The sequence below is a fragment of the Primulina tabacum genome, chromosome 3, assembly GCF_025594145.1.
Source record: "Primulina tabacum isolate GXHZ01 chromosome 3, ASM2559414v2, whole genome shotgun sequence".
Taxonomy (NCBI): Eukaryota; Viridiplantae; Streptophyta; class Magnoliopsida; order Lamiales; family Gesneriaceae; genus Primulina; species Primulina tabacum.
The window spans coordinates 49,679,233-49,691,826 of NC_134552.1; the positions used below are offsets into that span (position 1 = coordinate 49,679,233).

Below are 12,594 nucleotides of genomic sequence, written 5' to 3' on the forward strand. Positions count from 1 at the left end.
AAGATATTATTACTAAAGTATTAATAAACTTGATTATTGGAAATTTGATTTAAAATAAAAATAACGAGTATTATAAAAGTTTAAAATTTGATCTTTCCTTACATTTGGTCGAAGCAATCCAAATAAAATAATGATTTTTCTTTACGTTTGGTCAGGATGAATGAATCGATACATAAAAAATTATTTAGTTCAAGAACATTTCAATTCATTGGTTAAAGATTGGTTTTGGTGTTGGGTTTGTGGGAACAATTTGTTAAAATTTGATATGTACTATTTTAATGATATTCAATTTCATTAAAGGTGGAAAAGTTTCACTCGATTAGTTTCACTAGAGGTGAAGAAGGATTTCATGTACTTTAATAATCATTTATTAATAGCATCGTGGTGTACCATCATTTAAAGTCTTTGGAATTGTTTAAATTTTTATTTTTAAATAAGCATGTGATAGTTAGGTAAATTAGTCCTTCACAATAATAACTTTTTTCAGTACCTAATATGTTGATTTCTCTAATGGAAGCTCAAGACGACAAGAAAAAAAAATAAATTTTCATTTTTTAAACCAAAAGATAGTACAATCCACTAGAGAGGAGCATTCTCCAACTAATGATGGAATATCAATATGGCAATGTCCTGCCAATGAAAGAGATGCAATCACACAAGATTATATCTTAAGGGGGCCATATCAACCTGTTATAAAATATCCGTAAACCAAATTAAAAGAACAATATCAACGATTTCAAAAATTTTGGTTTGAACAATTTCTGTGGTTGGAGTACTCTCCTAATAAAAATGCGACTTTTTGCTTCCCATGTTTCCTTTTCTAAGGAAAAGAGACTCGCTATCTAACATTTATAGTTAATGGTTTTTGATGGATCGGTTCGGGAATCTTTGAAGGTGCTTTAAACACAATATTCTCAATGAACTGCAATAACATGTGTTCTAAGAATGTAAACACCGATAAATTAAATCGAGTTTGGTTATAAACCAAGCAGAAAATACTCGAAATAATCCTTCGTTAAGAAAGCTAATCAGCTTAAAATTTTTAACTTGTGTAAACTGATTAACTGATATAAGGGAGATCAGTTCTTGCATATATCAGTTCAGTTCTTCAGTTATGGTGAGAACTGAACTGATCAAATCAGTTTGAAAACAATAATTAAACAATTAAACACAAGAGATATGTTTATGAATGTTCGAAGACTTCAACTGCTCCTATGTCACCCCTTCTACCTCATCGAGTAGGATACACTAGAAGACTTTGATTTATACAACACCTTGTACAAACCAACTCAGCTTAGGACTTACTCTACTGACTAACTGAACTTCTAGTCTAGACTGAAGGCAACACCTTTCGGTCAACACGTTTAACGTCTGTGTGTCAAATATTATATACACAAGTTTTACGTCTTTGTGCAAGACTCTCTCAACTGATCTTTTAAGATCTACTCTCTTATATATGTGAGTGATAGTGTGTGAGTGTCTGTGAGAACTGAAAAAATGAATACATCGGGAAGGTGTTCTCACACATTGAAGAGAAGAGCTTCTATACTAAGCTGATAACACGTTGAAGTATTCCCTCACAATTGGACTGATTACATCTTATAAGCTGATAAGGCTTTTAGTGTGCCCTTCTTCTTCACACACTCTTATTGTTCTATTGTCTTCACTGATCTTCATCTGCTATTTATAGGCGCGAAGTTTGAACTTATAGTGAGACTCAATTGTATCCGTTGCATTTTAAATATGTGTCCTCAATATTTGTCTTGTACTTTCCGACAACCATTCTGAAACGTTTTGGCTTTAAACACTGATGCAATGTCTATTATTGTCTTTCGATTGGACAATTTCTTTTGTACCTTTGTGCACAACTAGATTCCATTGAATAAGCTTGTCGTGTTCTGCAACTGATTGATTCTAACTGATGCTCTGAACTGGTCATCTGAACTGATCATCAGTTGGGTTGGAGAAATAAGTTGACTCGTCAGTTGAACTGATTTCACTCTTTCAGTTGAACTGGTCAGCTGCACATAGATTTATGACGTTGTTAGCCACTGCTGAAAAAAAGAGCTCTATTTGGCTATTTTTTTCCAAAGTTAATTCTATTTGGAATCTCATTAAAGTATCTCCAAAACGCTATACTGAGTTGCAATCTGCCTAAGCTATTGAAATTGAAAATATGATAGCAATTGGTATTCGCGAGACAGGTACTAGCCTTAATCATATTGGAGCTTTGTAGCGAGATGGAATGATGTGTTGGAATTCTCATTTTGAGTCGATTTGCAATATGATAGATATGTACAAATATGAGATTATTGTTCTTGAGTACATGGTGGAAGAAGCATCTTCGAGTTCTATACGGGGGAATCTATGGGTTCTTTGATTGCATTGAGAGAATTTTGATTTCTTATTTATATTATATTTGATGCACAAGATTATGGGAATAACCGATTTGCTTTGTCGAGCTTTGAAAGATAAGTCTTTAGACATTTTAAATGCAATGTATTTTGTCTCAACCACAAAAGCTTTACTTCATACTTTGAGAGCAGAAGGTTATGATATTCTTCTAATAATCGTGCAATCAGTTTTTGAAAAGAATGACATTGAAATACCAGATATGAATGCATGTTATAAATCTGCTACAAAATGTTCGTGCCATCAAAGAGATTCTATTACATTTGAGCACCATTATCGTTTTGATGTATTTCATGCTATAATAGATTTTCAAGTTGAAAAACTCAATAACAGATTCAATGATGGGGCTGTAGAACTTCTTAAACTTATCTCTGCTTTGGAACTATGAGACAACTTTAAGTTGTTTAATGTTGATGATATTTATAATCTTGCAAAGAAATTCTATATTAGTGATTTCAATGGACATGAACTGCATTATTTGAGAAGTCATTTGGAGCATTATAAGTTTGACAGCTTCTTTCATTCGCTGTCGAATCAACTGAACATTGTCATTCATTTTCTGTATCATTTCAGGTCCAGACATTTGTCTTTCACCAATTTCATCTCAAAATAACGGTGACCTACATCATCTTCCATATAAGGCTTCAAACGGTGCTATGCCAATACTCGTTTAGAAGCTATTATTATAAGAAAATTATACTAATGGTAAGGCATCTTGCTTTTAAAATCCATCACAATTAGCACGTAACATGTCTTCTAATGTTTGAATTGTAGGCTCAATCTTTCCATCAGTTTGAGGATGATAAGCATTACTCATAGCCAAACGTGTACGCATAGCTTTTAGGAAACTACACCAGAATTTAGAGGCAAATATGGGATCACAATCTGATACAATCGAGACTGGCACATCGTGCAGTCTCACAATATTCTCGATGTATAAATGATCTATTTTCTTATAAGTATAAGTCCGCTCATACGGATCGAAATATGCAGATTTTGAAAGTTGATCGATAATAACCCAAATAGCATCACAGCCCTTGTTCGAACGAGGTAAATGGGTCACAAAGTCCATAGCAATATGTTCTCAATTCCATTTTGAGATTTCAAGACTATGGAGTAATCCTCCCGGTTTCATTCTCTCGGCTTTCACTTGCTGGCAGACAAGGTATTTCGAAATAAATTCAGCAATGTCCTTCTTCATACGTCTCCACCAGAATTGAGATCTCATGTCAAATACATTTTTCGATCTCCAGGGTGAATACTGTATTTGCTACAATGTGCTTCACGAAGAAAAACATATTTAAAATCAAAATTATCAGGGACTACCAGCCGATCATTAAGTCGTAAAGAACCATCAGAAGCAATCTGAAAGCTCGAATGATGTCCTGTAGATACAAGTTCCTTAGAATTTTGAATCTGAGCATCGCTTCGTTGGGCCTTTCATATTTTAGATATCAGGTGAGGCTCAATTTGTAGTGCTGAGACGGTGACATAATTCCAATTCGAGTGAAAAGTCCATCCAGAAGTACATATATCCTCAAGGACTTTGGCGACATTAACAGAGGCTAAAACAGAGTCATGAACTTTACGATTAAGGGCATCCGCAGTAGCGTTCATCGATCCAGGGTGGTATTGAATCTCACAATCAAATTTCTTCAGGAGATCTGTCCACCTGCGTTGTCTCATATTTAAATCAGATTGAGAGAAGAGATATTTCAGACTCTTATGATCTGAATAAATAACAAACTTTTCTCCGTATAAATAATGGCGCCAAATCTTCAGAGCAAACACAATGGCTGCAAATTCCAGATCATGAACAGGGTAACGCGTTTCATGAAATTTTAATTGACGAGACGCATAAGAAACCACCTTGTTATGTTGCATCAGAACACAGTCCCAACCTTTGCCATATGCATCTGTGCACATTACAAATCCTCCGGTACCTGAGAAAATAGTAAGCACAGTTGTTGTGGTCAATCTCGTCTTCAATTCAATAAAACTAGCTTCACATTCATCTGAACAAATGAATCTCTGATTCTTCTGTGTCAGTTGAGTAATAAGTTTAGCTATTTTCGAAAACTCTTCAATAAAACGTCGATAATAACCAGCTAAACCCATGAAGCTACAGGATTTCAGGGACATTCATTGGTCTCAGCCAATTCAATATAGCTTCAACTTTTGCAGGATCAACAGATATGTCATGTCTCGAAATGACGTGTCCCAAAAATACTATTTTGTCCATCCAGAATTCACATTTGGACAATTTAGCATATAAATGATCATTGCGAAGAGTTTGAAATACCAGTCTCAAATGTTCAGCATGCTCCTTTTTCGATTTCGAATATGCAAGAATATGATCAATAAAGACGATGACGAATCTGTCAAGAAAATCTCGAAAGTCACGATTCATTAAATCCATAAAGACAGGAGGAGCATTAGTGAGACCGAAAGACATAACCAAAAGCTCATAATGGCCATACCTGGTACGGAAAGCAGTAGGCACAGCTTTCTCTCGAACTCGTACTTGATGATAACCAGAACGAAGATCAATCTTTGAGTATATAGAAGTATCCTGAAGCTGATCAAATAAGTCATCAATACGAGGAAGTGGATATTTATTTTTCACAGTAGCCCGATTCAGTTGCCTATAATCAATATACATTCGCATAGTACCATATTTCTTTCGAACAAATAAAACTGGAGCTCCCCAATGTGATACACTCGATCGAATATATCTCTTATCGAGAATATCCTGCAATTGTTCTTTCAATTCTTTCAATTCCAGAGTGCCATGCGATAAGAGCTTTAGAAATAGGCGTAGTCATCGGCATAAGATCAATACTAAATTCGACTTCTCGATGAGGAGGAAAATCAGGAATCTCATTGGGAAATACATCCGAGAACTCTTTAGCAACATGAATATCAGATAAAGATGGCTCTTTTTTAGAGACATCAACAACATAGATAAGATAACTCTCATCCCCGCTAAACAAAATCCGGAACATTTCCAGAGAAGATATCAAAGGAATTTAAGCTTGGGAACCCTTGCCATAAAATTCCACTTGGGTCCATTAACAGATCGAAATCGAACCACCCAATGAAAACAATCAACAGTAGCTCAATTGGTTGTCAGGATGTCCATTCCAACAATACAATCAAAGTCGTGCATTGGAAGAACAATCAGGTTCATATTGCAAAAACAGAACCAAGTGGTGAGGACCACAAAGAAAACACTTTTCTCTGGGACCTCAAAAGCAAAAGATTGCTCGACATAAATAAAGGAAGGAGGCAGGTGAGATGTGATTCACCACCACACAAAAAACAAAAAAACAAAAAACAAAACATGTTGGACCATTAGCTAGCAGAAGATTGGACCACCCAACCACTCAATACAAGACGCTTTCAACACCAACTCACAAACAATAATTCAAAAAATAATCTACAAGTCTAAAGTCTGAATTCGAAATCCAAATAGAACTTCTATAAATAAGAAGACAAAAGAAATTTGGAGGCATCGACCATCCTCTCCAATTTTCTTTCAAAAAATATCATTGTAATATTTTTCATATTTTTTGTGTATTATATTTCAACTACCATAAGTAATTAAACCTTATCTCCTCTTCTATATCATGTTACTAATGTATTAATATTTAGTATGTTCATATAAAAATTTATAAGCTTTTGTCTCTCTCATATATTATTTTAAAAATAAATTCATCAACTACACATTGAGATAAGAAAACTAAACAAAGTTGTACTAAGTGTTGCTGAAAAAATCGACATCAGGAACCATCAAGTTGCGATCGTCTGATTGGACTGTGAGGAACAATATGTAAAACTCGGTGGACATGATTCAATAGCATTTTCATAAAAAAAAAATTATTTTATTTTATGGTCAGGATAGAAAGTTAAAATAGATCTATAGTATAGTATATAGGTTAGAAACTTTGCATAACCTTGTGTATTTAGGCAATATGCCTCTAGACAGACTCGACAAGTATAATACTACCACATACTTCGATTAAAAAAAGTTTTTACAAAAAGTTTTAAAATTAAAAGTAAATAGAAGTAGAAAATAGAGGTAAAATGAGAATTACGGCATAATTGATTAAAATAGAAAACAGGAAACATAACTAGTACACTAAAAACTTGAAGAACGCAAACTAGAATTAATGAAAACAATAGAGAGAAAATAATTAATTATCCCGCGTAATAATAGTACTATTAGGAAAATCAAAATTTATTAATTTAGAAAACATTTCGATTCAATTTAATCATTTCGATCCCATTAAATCAAGAAATTTCAAAGCATCTATTCATTCCACGCTGCTTCAATATTTTTCAAAACATCAATTCATGCAGCGCTGCATCTATTACTTACCCAAAAACAAGTCAAACCCAATGCAAAAAAGGTTAAATTTCGATTAGAGTTTGTCTTAAAAAAAAAAAATATTTTAAAATAAAATTTAATCAGTTCGATTTTTAGGAAAATTTCAATCCACTATCTAGATTATCTTTATACATATATTCAACTAGAATGCTCTGAATTTATTAAAATTTAGAAAAAGCTAGACTAGTTCAAATGTTGACTCCAAAACTGTTCAACATTGGATAGAAGCACAAACTCTTTAGGTAAAAGTGCAAATACATGTCTTGCGAAGCAAAACTGAAGGAACGGTACTTAACATGCCGCTACACAGTTATGAATCCGTGGCTTCCCGCATACAAACAGTGAGGTACAGATGAACAGCAAGCTTCATCCTGTTCCAGCTTTCCGACGACCAACACGAGCAACAAAACCAGCTTTGATTGGGGCAACCGACCTCCCCGAACCACACTGAACAATAGCACAAATATTTTATTAGTTGGATATATATACATCACATGCGCACAAATCATGCGTGAAAACTACATAGAAAGCAAGCTACTTCCCATCCCCAGTTTTCTCCTCTAACATGTAAATCACAAGAGTCTCTTCGAAGATGCAGATCAAAGATGTGCATATCATCCATTAACATTCGACATTGCTACTTAATGTCTAGAAAGCAAATAGCCTATCTACATTCAGCGGAGTATAAAACTATCTTATATTGTAAAAAAGGGAAAACTGAGCCCAAATTTAGTAAAGCAAGAAAATGAACCAAAGATGAGGTCGTGCACCAATTTCTTACTGGAACATTAGACACGATATATATATATATATATATATATATATATTCACCCCACATAATGACAGCCCTCCGTAGAATTGGCGACATTATTTGTGCATTCAGTTAGAAATAAGAAATTCCTTTGGAATTCAAGGGCCTTCTTTCCAAGACAGGAATTCTCCATAAAGGCCTCATACATAGTTCAAAAGCATCCTTCGACCCAGGCAATGCTGGAACCTATTTCAATAACATGGTCTTCATAAAAAATGGATTGCCTTGCAACACCCTCGGGGAGGGAATTGCATAAAATTATAAGAACAAAAAAGACACCAGCTAAACAATCAAGGAGTACAATTTCCCCACTTTTCAGAGACGAGGGAGAAAGAGGGTGTAGAAGGGGTAAGCGAGAAAAGAGTTTAAATTTTGCATGGGACCACCAAACTCTTCAGAATACTTCAGGTGATGCAGTCAACTAATAATTGCTTCATGAAATTATAGCCGATGTAATTCCCAAAGTTGCAACATTTCACCAAGTCAAAGGTTTTAGATTGTTGAATTTGCCACAAGTTTTTCATCATATCATAAATCATAGAAGGGAAAATGAGAGCTGACAGCTACCTTTTCACATCTGAGAAAGAAGAGACGGTTCTCCTTTGAAAGGATGGTATCTGGACTCTTGCAGCCATTGCATATGACATATTCATCTGGACACAAGATTCAGAAACAAAAGAGTTCCAAGACGAGTAAATTAGGTGGTTCTTCAAGTATATTGTCAATAAATAAAAGACAAGAAAATAAAGCACCCAATAATGAAAGTTATGACATATGCACTACTAGTAATATGGTTTTTAACCGGAACTAATGCAAAAGGAAGCAAAAATTTAGAATCTAAAACTTACTGATCAAATTTCAGAATTAGGCAATAACAAATAAGCACCTAATAGCTGAATCCACTTCCGGCATGTTCTGCTATTGAATTTGAAAGCAAGGTAATAACTTACTGATATAACGCCTGAGGATTCCCTCAAAATTCTTAGGTGCAAACCTCCCCTTGACCACCAATCTTTGTTGCCCATCCAGTGACCCACTTGTTCCCATTTCAGCCAGCAAGAAAGTCATCACATGCTCCGGCTGTCTATGCATCCTATAAAAGAGAGAGAAATGGGATGATCAATTAACATATAATAATGTCACGAGGGGAAGGAAATTTTTGAACATCCCAAAGCACTACCTTGTCAATAAAAATATAGTGTTAAATTACTAAACATATAACAAAGCAGATATAGATAAAATGAAACAATAAAATGCAACTATTTAATCTTTGAAAGATTCAAGCAGTCTTTTGCAGCAAAAGAAAACCAGCAAAAGACAAAAACAGAAATCCACAAATAATCCAGTCAGAAATTCAATGGTTTTTACCACAAGATCACAAATAACATACGTTTTGCAGAGATCCATGAAATTGACAAAAACGGTTTTCTTTGTTCCTTCGCGGAGAACTTGAGGAGGCCTCATGACAGTCCTTCGCCTATCACCAGCAAGTTCAGGATTATTTTCTCGGAGGATGTTAAAAACTCGCCCAAGAAGCTACACAAGGTAATATAAAAATAAGCATCTCCAGAAACTACCTAAAGAGAAATAATCAATGATGCAGTAAAATGCATACTATAGGAAGATCAGACATTAACAAAATAAATTTAAATAATACAGTAAGGACATCATACAAGATCTTAATTTTTATAATATAAAACATCATGTGAAATCACAGATTACATAACAAGAATATAATGCCATTGGGTCATACATGAGCGTGCAACTAACATTAAAAGGCCCATCTGCATTCCCAGTGAAGAGAGTTCTAGGTGAACAAAACCAGGTAGAATATGCCCTAAGCAGTAAGACTCTAGCATCACAAGAATCTTCCCCCGGTACTTGAAACTGTAATTGTATAACTTGTTACAACACAGCTTAATGCTGGAACTAAAATGAGATCGTTGAGAAACTTATAGTTGTATATTAACATTCCAAACTATGTCCCAAAGGCCAAAGTTTTTTATTCCATACTTGGACACAATTGAGAATGCATAGTTTAATTCAAAAACAAAGCATCAGACTAAACAGTCGATCAAATCTCAGACTAACACAAGCTAGACAAAAAGAAGAAAAGATCACAACACGACATTATTGTCCACAATTAAATTAATCAAGAAGCACAAAGCTCCGAGGCCACCTACCAAACAATTATCATAGCTCATCATCTTTCCCTTTAAATCATAATGTTTTTTAAACAAAAAATAAGTCGTCAATTTCTGCAGGTTGTTAAATGTCAGGGGACATTTCCCAGAAAAAGATTATGGTATGGACATAGTACATACATGCAAAACTTTGCACACTGTACTTTAATACTACTTTCCATGTTCTTACTTTTCCATACTTACTCATACAATTCACAGCAATCTGCAAACTGAAAAGCTATAAAACATAGCATATATCGAATGAACTTGGCCGGAAAAACTACCCCATAATTTATAAAGGTCCGCAAAATTAAAAATGTAAAAACCATCCTCTTCGCCCCACTATTTACCATAAAAAGAAATAGTTCTATCAACCACAAAATTAACAATAATAGTAAAACACTGAATAATTCATAATTATTTAGGGCAATGGTGTCATGGAACCTTAGTTAATATTAATAGCAACAAAAAATTATACTTCACGTGCAATTGGATAATAATATAAATCAAAAGCTAAATGGTAATGCTTTGAAATAAATATAAAATAATTTAAACTAAATCAGTAAAGCTCTCTTTGTTAACTAATATTACTGATTTGCGGATGAAAGGATGAGGCACCAAAATTATATTTTTTGGAGGTCTTCGGTGCAAAAACAGAGGTATATATAAATTAGCATTGATTGTAGGGTGTAGGGAACTAAATGCAGACTTGGGAAATTAATTGCCACCTGTAGATTTAGGCAAGGGAGGCTTAATCAGAAGGTTTTAGGGTTTAGGAAAGGCTGGTTAATCACGGTTTATGGTGAATGTGTACTGGTTTAAAGCTATTTTTAACAATAAACAAATATCGGGCTGGGAGATCTGGGATTTATTTAATGTAAAACATTGGATTTTACATTTTTTTACTAGAGATACTTGAAGCGCGCTTCACTGCACTTCAGGTGCAAGTTTGAAGTGCACCTCACTGAGCTTCACCCGCAACTTGCGCCCCATGGGAGGCATGCATTTCAGCATGCCTTTCTAAAGAGCTGCGCCTCGGACACCTCCTAGGTGCACGGGCCACACCTGGCTCCTCTCAGAACCTCAGGGCGATCACACAACCATGGAATAGTTCCACGGTTAATTTAAGGGATCCTAAATGTTTGGAAAAAAATTTATTAAGCTCAAGGCAGTGAACAGGAAATACCTCTTCATATTCATAATCACGATCACTTCCTTCCCAGGGGTAACTTTGCAGAATAATTCCTTGCCCTTCCTCATCCTCTCCAATTGTTTCTAAATCTAAAATTTTAAAAATTAAGAGGTACTATTCTTCCAGATAAGAAAATTCAAAAATCAAATTCAACATCACATAAGAATTCCAAACAAACCCAACCATCCAATTCATCCCCAATATTCTCTGGTTCATCATCCAGATCAGTATGCACCTACAAAGGTGAAACATAAGGTTAATTCAAAAGGAAGTCACAAACAAGTCATCATTTTAGGGGGGAAAGGGAAGAAAACACAATGACTAACTGGTTTTTTCTTCTTCTTTTTCAGACCAGCAAATGAAGTTTCAAGACCATCAGAAACTGCATTACAAAGTAGTACAAATATGAGCACATGGGTTCCAAAAAGAAAATAGTTATAAAAACTTCTGCAACAGGAAAAGGTATGTACCAGACAAGCTCTCTGTTTTCTCAGCCAGAGTATCAACAGACTCCTCTTCAACTGGATCTTGAATTACAGTCTTCTTCTTTTTCTTCTTTTTTGTGGGATCAAAAGGAGCAATCTGCAATTATTAAAGAACAAAATAACAAATAATTCCCTGTAATCAAAATTATATAGTTTTTCACATGGCTACGCATCGATTATGAGATGAATATTAGAACATATTTCACTTCGAATAACATAAATTGATCTCAAATGTGTAATAGAGTTATAAGGTTTGGTAATGTCCACAAGCAGCAAACATGAAAGGCCACATCTATATAAAACCAGGAAAAGAAAAGAAAAAAAGGCCATATCTCTTTCATCAAAATGCTTATAATTAATGACTACCAATGAATGATTCTTAGGTCCAATAACCGCATAAAAATGAAAGCTCCTGATTCTTTAACAGAGTATAAAAGAAACAAAACAGGATGAAAATTAAGCAACTCTCACTAAAAATAATAAGGCCTTCAACATAAACTTACATCATCCTTGATCTCGTCTTTCATTTGGTTCTGATTTTCTTCATCATCCATGATTAATTTTAGATCTAAAACAAAAATTAAAGCGTCAATCAACAAAAATTCATCAGAAGATAACACCACACTTCGAAACAAGTAAAATCACGTGAGAATAAAATTCCAATTTTAACATATCTTAAAAATCCAAATTTGAAATCAAGACGTAAACTACAAACGAACATAAAACAAGACCCTAGACAAATTTATTTCAGAAAGGGGTAAAATACCTGCAGCCTAAGAACCCTAAAAAGCCTGCGATGAACTGAAGAAGGTACTGAGAATGGAAATCTGCGGCTCAGGTTTTGGGAGAAGGAAGCTTAAATTCATTGAGTATCATGGGCTTTACAAAGCTAATGGGCTTTACATGACAAATGGGCTCCTTTATGAGGCCCAAACATTTTACAAATACGTAAGAAAAAATTTATTTAAAACATTGAAAATATTTTCAAATTCAAAGAAAACATACAACTTGTTTTTTTTTCTAAACATAAAATTTTAGAATAATTAAAACCAAATCCATATTTACATTTTTTTTCGATTTGCACAAATTATCTTTATTAACTTAATTACAAAAAGTAGTAA

The 12,594-nt window shown here is 34.2% G+C and overlaps 1 protein-coding gene across 2 annotated transcripts; it reads right to left on the reverse strand.

The window, feature by feature from the left end:
- Nucleotides 1–6,939: 6,939 nt before the first annotated feature.
- LOC142541159 (eukaryotic translation initiation factor 2 subunit beta-like) lies at nucleotides 6,940–12,329 on the reverse strand. 2 transcript variants are annotated; one of them, XM_075647788.1, is made up of 10 exons: nucleotides 12,240–12,329; nucleotides 11,977–12,041; nucleotides 11,459–11,570; nucleotides 11,315–11,370; nucleotides 11,172–11,223; nucleotides 10,983–11,077; nucleotides 9,004–9,149; nucleotides 8,564–8,706; nucleotides 8,181–8,266; nucleotides 6,940–7,249 (listed from the first exon to the last, which is right to left on the reverse strand). In XM_075647788.1, exons 2-10 carry the CDS (start codon nucleotides 12,025–12,027, stop codon nucleotides 7,169–7,171), a joined length of 822 nt encoding a protein of 273 aa, XP_075503903.1. In that variant the 5' UTR covers nucleotides 12,028–12,041; nucleotides 12,240–12,329; the 3' UTR covers nucleotides 6,940–7,168. The 2 variants fall into 2 exon arrangements, with proteins under 2 accessions (XP_075503903.1, XP_075503902.1); XM_075647787.1 differs by having other exon boundaries at nucleotides 11,459–11,576; nucleotides 12,240–12,323.
- Between the last annotated feature and the right edge of the window lie 265 nt (nucleotides 12,330–12,594).